Source organism: Fistularia commersonii, chromosome 32 (assembly GCF_037954325.1).
Source record: "Fistularia commersonii isolate RoL2024-O1a breed Wild chromosome 32, RoL_Fcom_v1.0, whole genome shotgun sequence".
Taxonomy (NCBI): Eukaryota; Metazoa; Chordata; class Actinopteri; order Syngnathiformes; family Fistulariidae; genus Fistularia; species Fistularia commersonii.
This window is the reverse complement of record NC_141315.1, coordinates 10,815,834-10,836,714: the sequence shown is the minus strand read 5'-3', so window position 1 is coordinate 10,836,714 and position 20,881 is coordinate 10,815,834. Positions and strand designations below refer to the sequence as shown.

General features: G+C 43.5%; 2 protein-coding genes across 11 annotated transcripts; both read right to left on the bottom strand.

Moving 5' to 3' along the window:
• Positions 1–2,394: 2,394 nt before the first annotated feature.
• exoc7 (exocyst complex component 7) lies at positions 2,395–16,967 on the bottom strand. Of its 9 annotated transcripts, XM_086140098.1 has the most exons (22): positions 16,866–16,967; positions 16,153–16,291; positions 15,910–15,975; positions 13,115–13,299; positions 12,942–13,047; positions 11,841–12,063; positions 11,101–11,268; positions 10,905–10,916; positions 8,723–8,815; positions 6,921–7,066; positions 6,609–6,761; positions 6,438–6,536; positions 6,300–6,362; positions 6,152–6,218; positions 5,163–5,201; positions 4,853–4,918; positions 4,664–4,784; positions 4,470–4,565; positions 4,325–4,388; positions 3,007–3,048; positions 2,797–2,930; positions 2,395–2,705 (listed from the first exon to the last, which is right to left on the bottom strand). In XM_086140098.1, exons 2-22 carry the CDS (start codon positions 16,210–16,212, stop codon positions 2,603–2,605), a joined length of 2,106 nt encoding a protein of 701 aa, XP_085996224.1. In that variant the 5' UTR covers positions 16,213–16,291; positions 16,866–16,967; the 3' UTR covers positions 2,395–2,602. The 9 variants fall into 9 exon arrangements, with proteins under 9 accessions (XP_085996224.1, XP_085996226.1, XP_085996232.1 ...); XM_086140100.1 differs by lacking the exons at positions 8,723–8,815; positions 16,866–16,967 and adding an exon at positions 7,912–7,980 and having other exon boundaries at positions 16,153–16,360; XM_086140106.1 differs by lacking the exons at positions 10,905–10,916; positions 16,866–16,967 and adding an exon at positions 7,912–7,980 and having other exon boundaries at positions 16,153–16,360.
• Positions 16,968–17,292: 325 nt separating this feature from the next.
• On the bottom strand, positions 17,293–20,646 carry tvp23b (trans-golgi network vesicle protein 23 homolog B (S. cerevisiae)). 2 transcript variants are annotated; one of them, XM_086140107.1, is made up of 7 exons: positions 20,518–20,646; positions 19,727–19,803; positions 19,419–19,566; positions 19,238–19,327; positions 18,070–18,186; positions 17,796–17,924; positions 17,293–17,721 (listed from the first exon to the last, which is right to left on the bottom strand). In XM_086140107.1, the coding sequence occupies exons 1-7, from the start codon at positions 20,527–20,529 to the stop codon at positions 17,695–17,697; spliced, it is 600 nt and encodes a 199-aa protein (XP_085996233.1). In that variant the 5' UTR covers positions 20,530–20,646; the 3' UTR covers positions 17,293–17,694. The 2 variants fall into 2 exon arrangements, with proteins under 2 accessions (XP_085996233.1, XP_085996234.1); XM_086140108.1 differs by having other exon boundaries at positions 19,419–19,563.
• Between the last annotated feature and the right edge of the window lie 235 nt (positions 20,647–20,881).

Genomic DNA, 20,881 nt, shown 5'->3' with positions numbered 1-20,881 from the left:
AACATACATACATACATATATATTTACATACATACATACATACATACACATATACATACATGCGTATATATACACATTAATACATACTTTCATACATACACACACGTGAGCATACATATATACATACATACAAACATAAAGACATAAAAATTCATATATACAAACATACACACAAACACATATATAAACATACATGTGTAGAAGAACACAAACATACATATATACAATCACGCATATATATACACCTTCATACATACGCATACATACATTCATTCATTCATTCACACATAAATAAATACATGTGAACATACATGCATACATACATAAACACATTCATTCATACATACATACACACATACATACATGTGAACATACATATATACATACATACATACATGTATACATATGTATATATATACATCTTCACACCTACATACATAGTGAACATACATGCATACATACATACATGCACATATTGATACATCAATGCATACACATAGGCATACATATACACACATTCATAAATACATACATACACACATCCATACATACATACATATGTAAATATACACATTCATTCATACATACAAACAGACATACATACATGTGAACGTATATACATACATACATATATATAATTCATTTATTAATTAATTCATAGACACATACATACATGAATTTGGACATACATGCAAACACAAACATACACACATATGTACATACTTACAAAAAATTCATACATACATATATGCAAAGATACACACATGCTTACATACATACATGCATACATATATACATAAATACATACATACCTTCGTACATATATTCATTCATTGACACGTACATGTGAACATACATGCATACATACACGTATTCCTACATATGTATATATATATATACCTTCTTACATACATTCATTCATTCACACATACATACATACATACATAGATGTGAACATACAAACATACATACATACATACTTAAATATGGACATCCATTCATATATACATACACCCATACATAGACGTGAGCATACATACATACATTCATACAGGTATACAAACATATGTATATACACATATATATGAATATATATACACATTCATATATATATATATATAATACATATATTAAAACATATAAACATACTTACATACAATCATACATACATACATACTGTATGTTCGCATCTATATATGTATGTGTGTATGTATATATATATTTATATATGTGTATATGTATGTATGTTTACATGTATGTATCTGTGTACGTATGTATGTATATATGTATGTTCACATGTATGTATGTGTGAATGAGTGTATGTATGAATGTGTGTATATATATATATGCATGTATTTATGTATGTTTGTATCTACGTATGTATGACTGTGTATATATACATATGTATGTGTAAGTGTATGTATGTATGTTTGTGTGTACCTATCTATGAATGTTTATGTATGGTCACATGTATATATGTGCGTATGTATGTATGTATGTACGTCTGAATGTGTATATATACGTATGTATATATACCTGTTCTGATGTGTATGTTTGAATGTTTGTGTGTATCTATGCATGTACATTTACATATGTGTGTGTTTGTATGTATCCATTGTCTGTCTGTTTGTATGTATGTATATATATTAACATGTATGAATGTGTGTATATATGCATGTATAAATGTATATGTGTGCATCTGTATGTATGAATGTACATATATATATATATGTATGCATGTATGTATGTATAAATTACAATGTATAAAAATAAAAGTTGGTTAAATCTGATTTTTATTAATGTTTTTTTTTTACTTGTGTCATTCTATTCCATAACTGTAATATTTTCAATCGCATTTTTTTCATGAGATTCATGATAACTTTAATGGTCTTTAAAAATATTTTATCAGATTTATTGAATTAATTCAATTTTATTTGACAATAAAAATCATGTTATATTGTTCAGTTTTTTTTATCTTTTTATAATTTACACCTTTTCAATCTGTACATTATTATACATCGTCTTCTATAAAATTGAATTTTTTCATATTTCAGTATTTTCAATGTTTTATCATTTCCTTAAATATTTTTATAAACATTTGTCATTTTAATTACTTTTAATTATATATATTTGGGTTTTTTATTTATCTTTCTCAAATATTAAATATATTTATCACGAGTACTTTTATTATTTGTACTTAATTTGTTTCATAATGTATATTTTGTCATTTTTAATTTTAAAAATGTGAATTTTATAGATAGGGAAGTATCAGGGAATTCAAGGGAAGAAGGGTGGAGTATTTGGGTTAAAAGTGTCTCATATTTGTCATTAAATGTAACTATTTTCTTTTTTTCTTCCACAGAAAGTCAAAAAAAAACTAAAAAAAAAACATTGAACATTTCAATTTTTATTATTTTTATCAGAGGGTTGTCGTCATGGAAACCACCTGTCCATTTCCTGCCGCCCGACCAAAACTTAAGTCCCTTTTCCATCCTGACGCTCGGGTTGGAGGAGGCCGTGGTCGTCATGACGACGTGACATAAATACACCTGTGCAAAACATGGAGGAGGAGGAAGGAAGGAAGGAAGGAAGGAAGGAGGAATCAGGCCGACGTGTCGAAGAGGCGCTCGATCATTTCCTCCACCTCCTCCGGACGGTACTTGTGATACTTCTCCGGGTTCTTGGTGAAGGAGATGTTGGCGCACCTGGGGGGCCGAGAGGAGGAGAACATCGGCAGGAAGTAAGAGGCCGCGAGCGGGAAGTACTTCTCCGAGAGGGTTCTAAGGAAGCAGTTACCGGTGCAGGAAGGCGCGGTAGGCGTCGGACACGGCCCTCCTCTGGGCCTGCCGGATGGAGCGGCACTGCTCCTGGTCTGGGACGGCCCAGCCCTTCTGGGTCTTGCACAGCTCCTCCAGACCCTCGTTGAAGCCCTGAGGACCACAAAGTCCTCCGTTAGTCCACGGTACTCCGTGACCCGCGGGAGCGGTAGCCCCGTCCGTCGCTCACCTTGAACTTGTCCTTGATCACCTGGCGCTCCTTGTCCTTCAGCTGAGGAGATGGCGGCGAGATAAGATCACTCTCGTTACCATGGCAACACTTGACATAAGCAGCAGCAGGTTCTAGACCAGGGGTGTCAAACACACGGCCCGCAAGGGGGTTCGACCGGGCCCACAGGATAATTTGAAAGTGAAAAAATGCATAAAAGACAAGGACTTTTTCTTAAAATTAAATGCAATTCAAGAATTCCCCACTAGGGGGCGCACTATTCCGATCAGAGTAGGCAGCAATCCGCATCACTGAGACGGACCAATCAGCAGACGGTATCGGTGCACCACCTGATGCTTGTTATGACGTTGTTTCCACCCTGTTCTCCACCTCCTGCTACGCCCTCATTAGACAAAATGTTATCAAAACAGAGAAAAGTAGATAAAGAGTGTAGAATTTTCAAATAAAAATGGATACGTCCACTTATTTACGGAGACGCACGGGAAACCTTTGTGCTCGGCGCGTTTGCCACAAGTTTCGGTATTTAAGGAATATAATATTCGGCGCTGCTACGAGACTCATCAGAGCGAAAAATATGACATCTTACAAAGAAACTGAGCAGAGAAAAGATCAACCAATCACTGGCAGGTCTGAGGAAACAGCGTCCACTTTCACCCAGAGATGAGAAATCAGTGAAGCAGCGATAAAAGCCAGCTAGTTAATTGCTGGTGAAAATGTGCAATTTAATGTTCGTCGCCAGCTTCACTACAAACTAGTATGTTGGAATTCTACTGTTCATGCAACTCCATACATTTTCAGTATGTGTTGTATGTGTTTGCATGTTTCATGTATGAAGTTTACACATTTACAGGTGAATATTATCATCCTTACACATTTAATAGCACTCTCTTTAGTGTGTAAGGTGAAGGCAGGGAATCAATTTAGTTTTTATATGCACATGTGTAAATGGTTTAAAAATCCCTTTCTTTATAAGTCTCATTTAATCTTAAAGTGCATTACTATATTTTTCAATACCAATTACTTGTTAAAGTTTTGTGCCTTTGTACGATCAGTGGGATCACATGATCACATGATTGCACTGCAAACATGTGAATGATAGAAGTAAATTGCACTTTTGTCAAAGGAAATATAAGGTTCCTCATGTCCTTGTACTTCTTTACACCAAAACAGAGGAAAGACATGATATTTTGGTTATTTATTGCTGAGTATGCTATTATTTTAACGGTCCGGCCCACTTGACATCTACCCGGGCTGCATGCGGCGCCATGAGAACTGAGTTTGACACCCCTGATCTCCAGCAAAGAGGATGGAACTCCACCTTGGTCCCGGGCTGGAAGACGGGCAGGTTCCGGTCCGTCAGGTGCTCCGTCACCTTCAGCCAGCTGCGGGGGTGGGGGGGGGGGGGGTTAGCGGACGGACAGGAAGTGGTTCAGGACTCAGGAAATGATGGAGGCCATGCCCACCTGCGCTGGTACGTCTGGATTTGCTGCTCCATCAGCTCCTTGTAGGAGTCCTCCGCCTTCTTCTGGGTGACGGTGACCAGCTGGATCAGCTCTGACCTGCAGGGTGGAGTCAGACAAGAGCAGATCACAGAGGAACAGTCGTAGCTTGGCAAATATAGAGGTGGAGTAAGACGTGGAGGACCGCGGACGCTCACTTCTCCAGGGACTTGAGGATGTAGTTGTAGTTGTTGAGGAGGAAGATGGCGCTCAGAGCCAAGTCCTCGTACACCTTGGACTTGTTGAGCAGGTTGAGCTGCAGGTTCCCCAACACCTTGCCTGCAGGAACCACATCAGGTGAGCCGCACGGGCGGAGAAGGCGAGATGAAGCGGCGGCAGCGACTCACAGATGTAGGTGCTGAGGAGCCTCTTGTTGAAGTCCGAGTTGTAGCTCCCGGCCGAGGAGCTGGTTTCTGCAAGGAGGGCGGCGGTTCTTACGGGAGAACTTCAAGAACACGCCGCTACGACTACACCGCCGCGCGGGACTCAAGGCGGGGACTACGACCTCGATGCTAAGCTAACTTTAACGACAGGAAGCGGAGACTCCGTCCCACCTCGACCCTTTAACCCCGCCTTCCCCTTCTCCTTCTCCAACATGGCCGCCCCACCCCAACCCCGTTCCGCTGTCCGGGGGTCACGAGGGCGTCGGGGTCTTACCTCGGGGGTCTAAGGGGATATTGTAAGTGTCGCCCAGCACTAAGGGGCCGAGGAGGAGCAGGAGGAGACAAGAGAAGAGAAGAAGGAAGAAGTGCAACAAGGTTAGAAAGGACTCGTTAGTGCAGAGACAGAGGAGATACTAGACCAGGGGGTGAAGGGGGAGGTGGTGGATGAGGGGGTAGAAGGTGAAGAGGGGATGAGGGGGAAGGTGGAGGATGGAGGGATGAGGGGGAAGGTGGAGGATGGAGGGATGAGAGGGAAGCCAAGGAGACGCTCCTTCAGATGCTGCTGGACAAAGTAGAAGTACTTGAGACCAGGAGATCTGAAGATCAGAGAGAAACTGCAGAGCAAAGCCAGAAGAGCAGGAGAGGAACCTCATCCATCCATCCATCCATCCATCATCTAACTATCAGTCCATTCATCCATCCATTTGTCTATCATCATCCACTCATCCGTCCATCAATCCATCCATCCATTCATTCATCCATTAATTTATCATCCACCCATCCATCCATCACCTACTCCATCCATCCATCCATCCATCCATCTATCTATCTATCTATCTATCTATCTATCTATCTATCTATCTATCTATCTATCTATCTATCTATCTATCTATCCATCCATCCATCTATATATCTATCCATCAACCCAGCCATTAATCTATCTATCAGTCCACTCATCCATCCATCCATCAATCATCTATCCATCCATTTGTCTAAAATAAATCCATCCATCCATTCATGTGCCATCATCCATCAATCAATCCATCCATCCACCCACCAGAACACACACACACACACCCACACACACACACCCACCCACACACACACACACACACAGGCAGCAGTGTAAGATAACAGAGCAGTGTCTCTCTGGCGCCCCCTGGTGTGTCTGAGTGGAACTGAACATTAACAGGGGAAGTGTGTAAAAACGTGCGCGTGCAGAGTGTGTGTGTGTGTGTGTGTGTGTGTGTGTGTGTGTGGTACCCTGCGAAGCCAACATGGCGCCGGCCGTCTCGTGGAAGTCCAGCAGCTGCTGCAGGAACAGGATGGCCTGCGATGGAGACGGAGGGGAGGGATGAGCGGCGGGGCGGTTTCCATGGCGACGGCGGGGCAGGGGGCGGAGCCTACTCACGTTGCTGGTGAGCTCGTGGACGGTCCCGTCCTTGGGCATGTTGTACTCTTTATCCGGGTCGTTCTGAGGAGCAGGCAGAAGGTGTCAGATGACGCGCAGGTAAGATCGGCGGCGACCATCTGCTGACGCATCTCCTGCCTTGATGCTGTCGGCGAACTCCTCCAGCGCTTTGGCCCCGATGGTCTCCATGGAGGTGATGAGGGTGGGCAGCTTGTTCTTGGTGCTCGCCGCCGTGCCCTGCTCGGGGAAACACACGGCGTCAGCGCGGCGGGCGTGCGGTCGCCGCGGGCGACGGGAGCCGGCAGGGACCTGCAGCGTGGAGTCGAAGTCGGACTTGTTGAGCTTGAGGTGCCTCAGGATGGGGAAGATGGTGAGCACGGCCGAGTAGTCGTGCCTCATGATGGCGCGGCGGGCCGTCAACACGATGTTCTCGCCCTCCAGCATCAGGTTGTCCAGAGCCTCCTGAGGACAGGGGAGCAGGAGGTCGGCAGGAGGTCCTGGACCAGCATCTCAACACTATCCCACCTATGGACTATTAGGCTTCTCATGTGGACCTTCTGAGCGGCTTTGGACCGAAGATGGAGAACATGGACGTCCGTCAGCGGTGACGGCATCTCTCACCTGGATGAGCGAGTCGAAGGTCTTCTTCTGGTGGTGCTCGGGGATGATCTCCGTCAGCAGGGCGTACTCGCTCTGCGCCAGCTTGACGAAGGCGCTGATGCAGTGGATGTACGAGTCCGTCTCGATGTCCAGGACGTCCTCCTTCCCTGGTGGGGGGCAGATGATGTCAAGAGGCTGCCGTCCAATCACGGATCTCCGTCCGACAGGAGGTTCTCTAGGTTCTCCAGGAACTGAGCCGTAGATGTATTATCGGCAATTATACTTTAGATCCTCTCTATTTATAATATATTTTAAAATTCCATTTTTAATTATATTGTTTGAGCCACTTTCACTATTCATTCCATTTATATTTATTTTTATATTTATATTATTTTCTCAAAACACTCAAATCCCAAAAGTGTCTATTAGAACAAAGTTACATGACATCACCTGATACATACATACATACATATATACATATATACATAGATATATATACTTATTTATTTATAAATAATAAATACATATCAACATTTTCCAGCATCAGTTATTATTATTTAAAATATTATTTTCTCAATTGAATGACTTTTTTCTTATACTCCATACTTTATATAATAAAAATCAAAATGATTATGATTATTCTTATCATGATTCATTTTCTTAGAATTAGAACAATGATAAAAACAAGTTAGGTTCATAATTATTATCGGTGGTATTAATACAATAATAATAATAACAAAACTTTAATAATAATACAATATTAACAAATAAAATGATGATTTAATAATAGTAATAAAAATATATAACATATAATAATAATGGTGATGATCATGCTAATAATAATAATAATAATTTTTGTTGACCGATTCTCACCATCATTATTTTAATAAATATTATGATAGCTAATTGATTATTATTTTAAAAAATATATATATTATTTATCAATAACCAATAATCGTCTGTTGCTCTGGGACCCCGCGGTCCGGTTGCCCCCGGCGACGCCCCCACTCACCTGCAGGGGTCCCGTGCTTCTCGCTCTGGGTGTCAGAGTGCAGTTTGACCCGCAGGTCGTGATCGAAACCTGGTGGTGGGGGAGGGGGGGGAGACGGGGGGCCGGTCAGACCGCTGGGGGTCAGAGGTCAGGACCGGGGGGGTGAAGGGGGTGCAAACCTGAACCTGGAAAGATCTAACCACCACCAGGCACCGAGCAAAGGGAGGGGGGGGGGGGGGGGGGGGGGGTGATGGGGATGCTGATCGAAAGGCCAGCCGTGATCAATAATCAATTCTGAATTATGATAATCATATCAGAAGTCAGTCTGGACATAAATCGCACATCAGCGTCCCATACCTGGGATTAATAATCTGAATTTACACAATGGCCATAATCCCATGTGTATATACATACATGTATATACATATACATACACACAGCATATATAGTTGCTTACATATTACACTGTAGTAGTGCAGTATGTATATATACACTGTGTGTATATAGTTGCGTATATATTACACCGTATTAGTGCAGTGTGTGTATATATATATGTATATTTACACACATATACCCAGTGTATATATAGTTACAGTGTGTGTATATATATTTATATATACATACATATACACAGTGTATTTATAGTTACAGTGTGTGTATATATGTATATATATATAGAGAGAGAAAAGCAGGTATATCCATAGGATTATGTCTAAACTGATCAAATGAGGCAAATGATGGTTGAATTTTCAACGACGTCAATTCAAGGCATTTTGTTTGTTTAGGAGGAGGGACGGGGGGGGAAGAGCGAAGATCAGACGGGGGTGTTTACCTTCCAGAGGCGTGAGGTTAGAGCCCCCCTTTTTCCCATCCAGCCCATGCTGTGAGTACTGTTTCAGAAGGTTCTGGGCCTTGCGGATGGTCCCTGGTCCCACAGAGACCAGGTCCCGCCGGGGGGGTCCCAGAGTCCAGAGGAGGAAGAGGAAGAGGAAGAGGAGGAGAGGTCCAGAAGGTGGAGGAGGGGAGAAGAAGAAGAAGAAGAAGAAGAGCTAGGAAGTGAGTGATGAGACACCGAAACACCGCATCCCTCCACCGAGGCAGCCATGATGGGGGGGGTCAGGGGGCGGGGCTACACAAATACACTGAAAACACACCACATGTCCAAACACCCCCCTACACACACACACACAACTTTCACATGAGAGCAGAGCAAACAGGTTAGATGAATGCAGTGAACAGTCGTCATGGTAACAGATGGGAGGAGGGACGGCGGGGCGCAGTGACGCGCCGTGAACACTAGGGGGCGCTGTTTGCCGCAGCCACGCCGTTCCTCCTCCCTGACACACATGCGGAAAAAACACTTTAGCTAGCAGCGGCTACGGCTACGCACACACATCTTTGTAGTTTAGCTCGTGGAGACACGTGGCGGCGGCGGTAGACACAAGACAACATGGCCGACATGGACGCTCTCGGCGCCGCTGAGTACAGACGGCGTGTTTAGAGGGTCGGGAATACTCTGATTGTGTGTCTTTACAGGTGCTACAGGAGAGGCGGGGCGTTGGGGGAAGGACGCAGAACTCCATTGAGAAAACAGGCGTTTTAAGACTTGCTAGCTTGTACTTGTGCGCGTGAATGTGGTGAAACAGGAAGTCGGCCGGAAACCCGACCGCCAGCGGCGAGCCGCCGCTTTGGGGTGTGTGACATCACTGTGACATCGCCCGCATGTCAGGGATGTGTGCTTGATGACCTTTGAGCTCGGCAGGCTAACCCTTACCATAGGCCAGGATTCAGTGTGCTAAGCTACCTAGCGACTTTCAGCAAGTACAACCCGAGCTGGCCAATCACAGACACCGAAATGACATCAACTGGCATTGGACTATATTAAATCTGATGGATCAATAAACCCATCAGATCCTCAACTGATCAGGTATGCTGATTGGCAACCGGCCATTACAATCAGCCTCAATATCAGATATTGATCGGGGGGGGGGGGGTTGGATTAGTATTTTGTGGATCAAACACACACACACACACAGACACACACACACACAATCAGCGGAAGTCTGAGCGGTTTTCAGTGGAGCTTTTTTTTTTTTTTTTTTTTTAAATTGTACCGTCATTTCTGGACTAAAAAAAGCCGCTTCTTTTTTCCCACGCTTTGAACACTTATGGTTTTCTTTTAAGCCTAATGAGCTTCACGCCATCAAAACATTTAGCGTCATCACATCTGTGAAATCTTATTATTCATCTTCTTCCTCAGCCGTGTTACAGGCACTGTATTTGTGGATGTTACCGGGATGCATTTAATAAAAAGTTTAAATAAATGTTTCTGTGTAAATATCTCATGTTCCCAGCCTATGTATGTGCACATATATTCATTTAGCTGTTTTTAGCTGGTGCAGCTTATATTATACATACACTCAATAGTCCAGTAAATATATATTTTTTTTAAAGAACATTTTTAAATATGTTCATATATTAAAAAAATGTATATACAGTATTTACAGCTTCTGCGTGAGTTCATCAGTATCTCCACTTTATTTCGTTTTCCATATTTATCCTCTCTTTTCACTTCATGTTTCAAAATGAATCAAATATTCTACCTCGTTATACAGAATTTTCTGCTCAATTTTGAAATATTTATGTGTATATTATACCAATAATCATCCAATATCACTGTTTCCAGCTCAGTGTACTTATTATTTTTACTCCCTTTTACTGTGTTTTCGCAGTACTTTTAGTGTATTTCTACTACAACTACTTAATACTTTGACAGTATTTACCACAACATTTTGTCTTATTTCCTGTCCATTCTACCTCATGTTATACTTCATTCTACTGTGTTTCTGCAGTATTTCCCAGAGTACTCCTGTGTACTCCTGTATACGGCGTTTACGAGTTGTTAAACCGCAGAATTAGAAAAGACGGAGAGAGAAGGTCACAGACAGAAAGCTGTCACACACACACACACACACACACACACACACACACACACACACACACACGGTGTTTACCTGGGATGTAGACTGTCATCACAACAGGGATTACAGAAGAAGAAGATGAAGAGTTAGCTGAGACAGTGATGTGGCTGGATGGTCATTGGTCAAACACGGTGAAGGGGCGGAGCTAAGAATCAACAAGAGTGTGTGTGTGTGTGTGTGTGTGTGTGTGTGTGTGTGTGTGTTAGTGTGTGTGTGTGTGTGCGCTGACCTGGTCTCTTGGGGGGCTTCTTGGTGGGCGTGTCCTTGCGCTTGGTCTGCACGGCGGGCGAGTAGAGCGCCCCCGAGGAGGCGCTGTTCTTGCGGAAGTGTTCCTTCAGGCCCTTGATGGAACGATCCAGCTGGTTGGAGCGGATCTGGAAGTAGACGTTCATGAAGTCTGCAGGAAGAAGAGGAGGAGGGAGAAGGGTCACTCATCTGGGTGCACGTCTGGCCTTCATCGACAAATACTTGTATTTACAGTGGATGGAAATGGCCTGAGACGGACGGGAATTCAACCAAAAGAAACAGGAAGTTCAGTGAAGAGGGACAGGAAGTTCGTTGAGTATCAACAGGTGAACATAAGCAGGAATATTGTTAATTTAGAGCGGGATGTTAATTAAAAATAAAAGGGAAATTCATACGGTTTGAACAGGAAGTTCATTGAAGAGGGACAGGAAGTTCACCCGTGAGTACAAACAGGAAGATAATTCATTATGAACATGATGCTCATTAAAAATGAACAGGAAGTTCAGTGAAGAGGGACAGGAAGTCCGTGGAACATAAGCAGGAATATTGTTAATTTAGAGCGGGATGTTAATTAAAAATAAAAGGGAAATTCATACAGTTTGAACAGGATATTCATTAATGAGGGACAGGAAGTTTGTTTAATATGAACAGGAAGTTCATTGACCATAAACAGGAAGTTGATGAGGACCCCCCCACGGGTCCAGGTCCGGGTCCAGGACTCACCCTGGTTGCGTCCGTACTCCACCAGCCAGCCGGAGATGCAGATGATGTCATGCAGTCCGGACTCGGGCAGGTGCTCCAGCACCACGTCCTCCTGGACCTCCAGCTCCTCGTCCAGGCTGATGGCGTCCAGGATGAGGACGGGCGGGACCGGCTTGCTGTTGCGCGCCAGCAGGTTGCGGAACTCGGCCTCCAGAAGCTCCTTGCCCTTCTCGAAGCGAGCTTTCTGCAGGGTCAGGAACCCGGTAGTGATGAAAACAGGTCAGATAATCACTGACAGAAGAAGCCGAATTAGTCCCTCAAAGTCGAGGCATTTGGTGTTTCTAAATGACGATCTTCAGTAGAGACTGCTGATCTTTTTCTTTTCGTTTTACATATTTTAATTTATATTTTTGGCGTGTTTTTCAGGGGTTCTGTGTTGTTTCACTCTAAATTGGTAACGAGTTGAATTTTAATAGTTAAAAGTTCTTGTGAGTTCTGAAGAGTTAATATTTTTAACTTATATTTTGTTGTTTTGCATTTTTTTAGGGATTCTGTGTTGTTGTTTGACTTTAAATTTGTTGAAAATTGTTAAGCTAAAATTGTTTCGAATTTTTCAATTTATTTTTTGTAGATCTGTAAAGATTTTAATTTATATTTCGTGTGTTTTTCAGGGATCCTGTGTTTCACTTTAAATTTGTTACCTATAAAAAAGCTAAAAGATTATTCTAGTATCTAATAGTTTATTTGTTGTTGCACCGAAAAGTAAATATTTTTAATTTGCATTTTGTCGAGTCGTGTGTTTTTCAGGGGTTCTGCGCTGCTTGACTTTAAAGTTGCTTCGTATAAAAAAGTTTAAAGTTTAAATTAGTTAAAAGTTCACTGTAAAGTGAAAAAAATAAATGCTACTATAATATATTAGTATAATAAATTTTTTTATTAATTATCAATTCATTTTGTGCATGATGTTACATCATTATTATTGGTATATATCGATTAAAGCAACAAAAAAACTTCATCTCGCAAGTCTGACGTCCGAAGACGCCGCCCCCCAGATGTCGGACGCTGACGCCCCGCCTCACTACACGGTCGTAAGCGTGTAATAAAGAGGTAATCACACGTTACCACGGTGTTGAGTTCAGGGCTGTCGGGGTTGTTGTCCTGGAAATATTCCACGGCCTTCTGGATCTTGGCGATGCAGACCAGGTACTCGTCCAGACGTCCCGTGGGCCTGAAACACAAGCGGGTTCAGATCCCGTTTGACCCCGTCGACGACGACGCCGCCGCCGCCGCCTCACCCCTCCCGGATGATCCGCTCCGTGTCCTTGGCCACGTGGTAGTAGCTGATGACGTGGTCCATGCACGACAGCGTCTTGTCCACGTTCTCCTGCAGCCGCTGCAGGTTCTCCGTCTGCTTGTGCACGGGGATGATGGAGTTCTCCAGCTGCATGAGGCGGCTCTCGAACGACGACAGGATGGACACCTGGCGGCACGGTCGGGTCAAAGGTCAGCTTTGTGGAATAACATTGCATTTGTACTCCACGCCAAAAAACACACACACACCAAACCATACAACCGCAATTTACCTTCACTATCCCTCTGGTCCAGGGGTCGACAACCTTTAACACCCAAAGAGCCATTCGGACTCGGTTTACTCGGAAAAGAAAACACTGGGAGACGCAATTACTTTTTGACGTCTAAAATAAAGGTACCACTGGATATATTGCTTTTTATTACCTTTACACTTTGCGAATTTCAGAAGCAACACAATACACACTTGTTTATACAAAGTATTACGGAGAAAATTGAATTTTATTTATGTAATGAACTCATTTTGAGCTTTGGGCTTTCAGAGCGTGTAGCGGAGCCTTGATCTAAATTTTAAGAATAAATCGTGAAAAAAAATCACTGTGTCAGTAAACAATAAAAAATAAATATTTGCAAAATATCTTCATAAATATTTATTTTACCGGGTTTATGGGACTTCTGCTCCTGAACTTCTGCGCACAGCATCTGCAAATCGGGTCTTTACCGGCCGGCGGGTATACCGGCTTCCGCCAGTGTGACGCTATTTTGAGCGGCGAAAAATAATAAATATAATTCTATTTAATATTTCAAGATCACAATAATCTTCCAACTTAGAACTAAAAGTAAAAAAAAAAAGGAATTAACACAAATGAAATACACTTCAATTAAATATTTATCATTTATTTTCCCAAGCCGCTCGGAGCCGCAGTGTAAAGATGGAAGAGCCGCGGGTTGCCGACCGCTGGGATAGAGGTTCAATTCTGGACAGAAAATCCAGTGACTCTTTTATTAGAAAGTGTTTTACAGAGAATTTATTCCCTAGACATCAAAACAAAAATGATATTTGAAATAAATTTGATAAGGAATCGACCGCCAAACTGAGAACTATGCATATGACTCTACCTTTACCCCCTAAAGCAAAAGAGATGCATTTTAAAATGATGAATAACATCTAGCCATCTAAAGAATGATTGGGGTTATGCTTTAATTGTAATAAGATAATATTTGTACATTTTGTGAAGACAATATTGAAACCACAGACCATATATTTTTCTCTTGTGAAAAAGTACACCATTTTTGGGCTAAAACTCAAAAATGGATAAAATGGAAAAAATTTCCATCATTACCAAGTTAACTGTCAAGAGATGAAACAACATTTGGTTTACTTTTAGGAAATGCAAGAGATGAACCCAGTGTCAGTATTATTTTAAGATTTGGCCAAGTTCTTCATACACAAAAACAGAATGCAAAAATGTCCCCCAAATTTTTACCTTCATTAAAAACGATTTTGAATTCTATAAAAAAAAAAAATTAAAAACTTATGGAAAAATCCAAAAAATGCATCATTTTATGAATGATATTCCCTTCGATCCATTGAGATAAATACATATAATATTCCCGTTGCCAATTTTTTTTTTCCTCAAATGACAGGCTTTTACTCTGGTTTATTCTTACAGTTTATTGACTGGACACAAAATAAGCGTCCTTATGTTTCCTCATGCTTGTTAAATGTCACCGATGCACGATTAAGTTCAATAAAGTGTGATGGAAAGAGGAGTGGGTTGGGATTCAAGGGGACATGCTTTGCATTTACTGGCTAAAGGACTGATTGAGAATGTATATTCACTTTATGTTGCATTCTATGCGGCATAGATATTCACCAATATATTCACACTACCTCCTCTGTCCATGACCCAACCATCTCTGACCTTCTCTCCAACTCCAAAACAAATCTAACATGTGCTGTTCCTCTGATGGACTCATTCCTGATCCTGTCCACCCTGGTCACCCCAAAAGAGAACCTCTACATCTTCATTTCTCCTGTCTTTTATTCATTGTCACTGTTTGTAGATCATCTCACCAGTGTCTCCTCCAGCTTTCCTTTCCTTCTGACTGATAGTCTTCTACCTCTTCGTACCCCTGACACTTTTCTCCACCCATTCCAACCTGCTTGAACCCGTCTCTTCACCTCTTTTCCGCACTCTCCCACGCTCTGGACTGTTGACCCCAAGTACCTGAAATCCTCCACCTTCTTGATCTCCACTCCCTGTAGCCTCACCGTTCCACCCGAGTCCTCTACTTCACACACATATACTGTTTTGCTGTGACAAACCTTAATTCCTCTCCTTTCCAGATCATACCTCCACCTCTCTAGATGTTCCTCAACCTATTCTCTGCTCTCAGCGCAGATCCCAATGTCATCTGCAAACATCATGGTCCATGGAGATTCCTGTCTAACGTCCTCTGTCACCCTGTCCATCACCACTGCAAACAAGAAGGGGCTAAGAGCTGATCCCTGATGGAGTCCCACCTCCACCTTGAACTTCTCTGTTACCCCTACAGCACACCACACCACTGTCTCACAGCGAGCATACATGTCCTGCACCAGTCTAGCATACAGCTCTGTCAGTCCAGATTTCCTCATACAATACGAGAGTTCCTTTCTTGGCACCTTGTCAGATGCTTTTGTCCATTACAAAAGATTAAAGTCATAATAATAATAATAATAATAATAATAATAATAACAGTGAAAAAGGTGTGTGTGTGTGTGTGTGTGACGTCATACCATCCCCTTGGTCAGCTGATCGCTCTTGTCCAGGTTGTCCCGGATGAAGGACAGCGTCTCCTGCTCCTGGAAGACAAAAGCAGCGCTTGTCACTCACTTAAATCACGCAAAATAAAATACAAAAAACACAACTTTATTCCAACAGAACGTGACAATTTCTACCCTCTCGCCCCCTGAAAACGAGCCCGATTTTTGGGGACCGGAAGTAGCCCGTCCCCGGCCGGTAGGCTTCGGTTACTCGACCTGCTTCAGTTTGTCCTCGATTTCCCGCTTCCGGGCGGACGCGTCCTCGGTGGGGATCATCCCGCCGGAGGTCCTGGTGGGTCTACCGGGGATCCGGAGGCGTTTGACGGGGTCTTCTCACTGCATTAGGCGGGGGACGCTGGGGGCGACGCGAAGCTAATGTTACCTTTCGCTAGCTTAACTTGCGATGTCAAGTTTGCCTGCGTTACTAAGGGTGCGGCTTCCGGTTGAGATTTCAAAGTAAAGCTAGTGTCGCGTTTAATGTTTCAAAAGCGTCAGTTATTCTTGAATTTATATATTTACACGTAGAAAATTCTACAATTAAAAGTCTTATTTAAGTGATGTTTTGATGGTTTTGATAGAGCTTGCTTTTATGTACGGCTACTTTTGTTGGAATATACAGTTAGTCGTTTAATCCAATCAAACTTAATAGTGTTCTGACTCCATGCTTCTTCTGTACATTTCCACGGCTAATTAGCCGCAAAATTCCAGAATTAACTGAATATAATTAAGTTGGGATAATGCGCCAGCCCGCATTCAACCATAATAAGGTTCCTGTATTGATCCCCGTTTGTGTTGAAATAAGTATCAAACAATCACTGCATACTTGTGTCATAGAATACTATGAGGATAATTATAAAGGTTTATTGGTTGCAGAAAATACACTTAAAATACACTTAACTGCATTAAGACATGACCGCCGACGTTCATACCGTCTTATTTTGAAGGCGCCATCTCAGCTTCCGGCAAGAAAGGCGGATCCTTCAGTCCCGCTTCAGTCACGTGATACTCGGCGTGTTCCGGTCCAAACCAAAACAAACAAAAAATACAATGAAAAACGACCCCTCGTTCATCAGAACGGACGTATTTTCTCCTCTCCGCTGGGAATAAAACTCGGATGAACCCTATAAGTACGTGTAAAGGAGTTCCTGCGTGGGTGCAGTGACTCCACGCGGCCGCGGGGAGGCGCCACGGGCAAAGAAACCCGTCACGGAAGGCGAACAGCTGAGCACGGAAAGGAGGATTCTGGCTTAAGGCTTCTGGATGAGGGGAAAGATCACCCTCAAAACTCTTTTATTTCATTCAAGAGAAAAGAAAGCAGAATGAGACGGGATGGAAGGAAACCAGGAGACTGGGTGGAAAACTTAACAACTGTATTTACAGCCTGCGGTCGCGGCCGGCGCCCGTCGGACCGCAGGTATATACACACTTACTTTACAACGCTGTTAGTACAGTTATAAACGCCGCTGCTGCTGCCCAGCTCTTCTCCGCTGCCGTCTGCTTTGGGGGAGGAGGAAGGGGTTGAAAGAACTCCTGGGGTGGACCAGACCCCCGTGGATGAATGTCAGAGAGGACGGGAGCCGGTGGGACCTCCGGGTTCTCCCGTCGCCACCGACCGGTGCGGTCAGACGTCGGGCCTCCGGTCCGTCGCCACGACGACCGGAGAAAGTCCGGTGACTTCGCCCCAAAAACACCATGAAAGAAACTTCTACCTGTGGACCGGTGGCTGTGGGGCTGAGGGAAAGGGGGCGGGGCTCCGCTCTACGATTCTTCTTCTTTGGACAGAGCCTGCAGGGCCGAGACACGGGTCAGAACCGAATCGGGAAACCGAGAAGCCGGACGCTCACGGCGGCGCTCCGAACCTGCTTGATGAACTGGCGGCCCAGGTAGTTGGTGGCCATGTTCCTCAGGTTGGTCTTCGCTCCCACCTTGCAGCGCACGTACCCGTACAGGTTCGCCCCCTGCAGGACCACACCCATGATGATCACCGGCTGCAAGGGACACACACATACACACACACACACACACACACACACAGGATCAGCAAGGAGTGTTAGAACATTTGTAAAAAGCAGGGGAAGAAGCGGGCCACCAGTGGTTGCCGTGGCGACGCAGTGATGGACAAGCGGGACTCACCAGCCACTTGATGCTGGAGATGAGGGTGTAGAAGGAGAAGATGAACCAGATGAGCGGGCAGACGATCAGACCCAGCCAGAAGATCCTGGACTCGGAGTCCGACACCTGGGACTTGCCCTGGAGAGGAAAAGCAGGAGATCCTTGAGGGCCGGTGAAAAACCCACCCTGAGAACAAGACACACTATATTTCTGGAGGTTCCACTTCATCGGAGGTCGGCAACCCGCATGCGGCTCCTTGTGGTTTAAATAATCAACTAAAATTTCATTAAAATATATTTTATTTCAGTTCATTAATTTTTAAATTTGAAGATGACGGCGATCTTATAACATCTAATAGAAAGTGTTTCAAATATTTTCGTCGTTCTTCATAAGGGACTGCATGCAAGAAGGTCAAGAATATTTTTCTTCAACTAAACGCCTTTCAAATAGTTTCAAAATATTTTGTTGGGTGAAGAAATGTAATTTAGTTTTCTCTGCAGTTGTTCATTGCAACACTTTTTGTTTATCCATTCAAAGCATTTCTTGTCACATAAACAGTGTAGAAACAAGTTTCCCTGCACAGTGAAATCCTACTTTGCAGTCCGCAGTGCATTTGGATACATCGCATAAGGGCAAAAAATATCACGTTATATGGCGTGTTAACTTGATTTTCCATTTCCAAAGGGTTCTGTGGCTCCCAGTGTTTTCTTTACTGGAAACAAACCCAAATGGCTCTTTGAGTGGGAAAGGCCTTCATTCTCATCCTCTCCTCGGAGAAGAACGAGTAGCTCTCCTGCTTTTGTGCATCTGTGTTACTACAACTTCACCCGTTCACATCATGTCCTCACACCATAGTCTTTTTTATCCTCGTTGGTTTCAGCGCGCGCCCATCCTGCCTATTTTTATGTTATTCTTGTCATTGCTATTGTCACTGTTTCTGTTGTTGTTTAGTTTGGTCGTCTATTTTCGTCTTATCCCTGATGATGTTGTTTTCTGCTGTATATTAACTCGTTGCTATTTTCTGATAGCAACGAATTTATATTCATATTCAGTCACACTATAAGTGTTACTCTGCTCCTCTCTTATTTTCCACCCAGCAGGGGCAGGAGCAGTCGGGTCCTTTCGGAGGAGCCGGTCAGACGTTGAAGGTGTTCTTTCGTGATCTGAATAGAAAGCGGAGTTTTCTCACCTTCCGGGACTCGAAGACCCAGTGGCTCCGGCCGTCCTCGTCCACCTGGTTCCACCACCGCAGCCCCACCATCAGCCTGCCCGTGATGTTCTGTGGGTCACATCCCCAATCCCACCCCCCCAGGCGCCTGTCAGACACCGTGCAGAGTCACACGGCGGGCGGAGCGGCGTGGAAACCCCACCTTGACGGTCCAGAAGTCACAGGAGAGCAGCAGGATGATGGTCACCATGCCGGAGATGAAGGTGCCGCTCAGGCGATCGCACAGCAGGTACACCAAGGTGGCGCTGACCCGGAAGAAGAGGTGGAAGAAGGACGCCAGCGGATGCCTGCTGGAAACACCACCCTTTCGGTTAGACACCCCTCCTTTTTACCTTTACTTTTTCATGTGAATTCAGAGGCTGTTTCCTGTCACCTCGCCAGGCCCCCGTCCATTTTATATTTCCATTCCCGTCTGATAATTATAGCAACAATAAAACAAATCCTACTCACTTGATCTTGCCCTTCTTCTGCTTTTTGCCGGCGTCCTCCTCGGCATCGAACAGCGACACGTCCTCGTCATTGTTCACCTGGGAGGTGTGTGAGGGACCAACAGAGTGCATGTCTGTGTCTTTTGTTTCAATTTCATTTGTTTATTCATTTTTCTACATGTTTTTGTACATACATAAACAATAGCATTCAAGGTCTGTTGACCTGCAAGGTCCATACCATTCTGTGTTTACCATCTGCTGTTTAACAAGATTTTTCAAAATAAAAGCATGCTGGTAACGTTTGTTTTTCCAAATCCGGGTTGGAGTCAGCTGATTGTTGAGATTATAATCACTTCGGATGATATAATCCGACCCGAGCGGACTTTTATTGGGAGATTAAAAAGACCGACGCAGTGACGACGACGCTCTTAAAGCTGATACGGTTGTCGTATTTAGACGGAAACAATTGTTCGTTTAAGGTCGAATTTAGCGGACGTTTAGCAGACGCTGACAATAACCACTATTTTAGCAAGTATCCGGTTTAAATTTAAGTACATATATATATCGGTTGATATATATATATTTCGGTACAGGGCTGATTACTTTGGTGCAGACGAGTAAAAAAAATAAGCTAGCCGAGTTAGCCCGAGCCCGTTTGAACTGCGCTAGCACAGCAGAGACGGATAATTCTGCCGTCGAAAATAAAAGATAAATAAAAATATACACCCATTACATCACGACTTATCCAACAACACTCTATTTTATAAGACCGTATTGCTCGTCTAGTTTTATTCATAAAAGGTTATCCCTTACGTCTGTTAGCATGTTGGAAGCTGTCGCCGTGACTTCCGGCTTTCATCTCGGTTGGAAGACACGTCAACGGCACCGACGGGGTCATGTGACCGGAGTGTTCTACGTCATCACGTCATCACGTCGCAGGGCCGAGAAACCCGGAAGTGGTTTGGAGGATTCACCTGAGACATGACGTGTGAATTCAAATTTTCAGAGTTCCATAAACAAATATTATTGTGCTGGAAAATTATATATGTACACAATTTCTCACCACACGGTACAATAATATGGAGCAATAGATATGTGCTGCATCGCAACAAATCTCTATTTTACAAGGAATGGTTTGAGAAAGGTATATAGTCAATAATGGACTTGATGGACGACA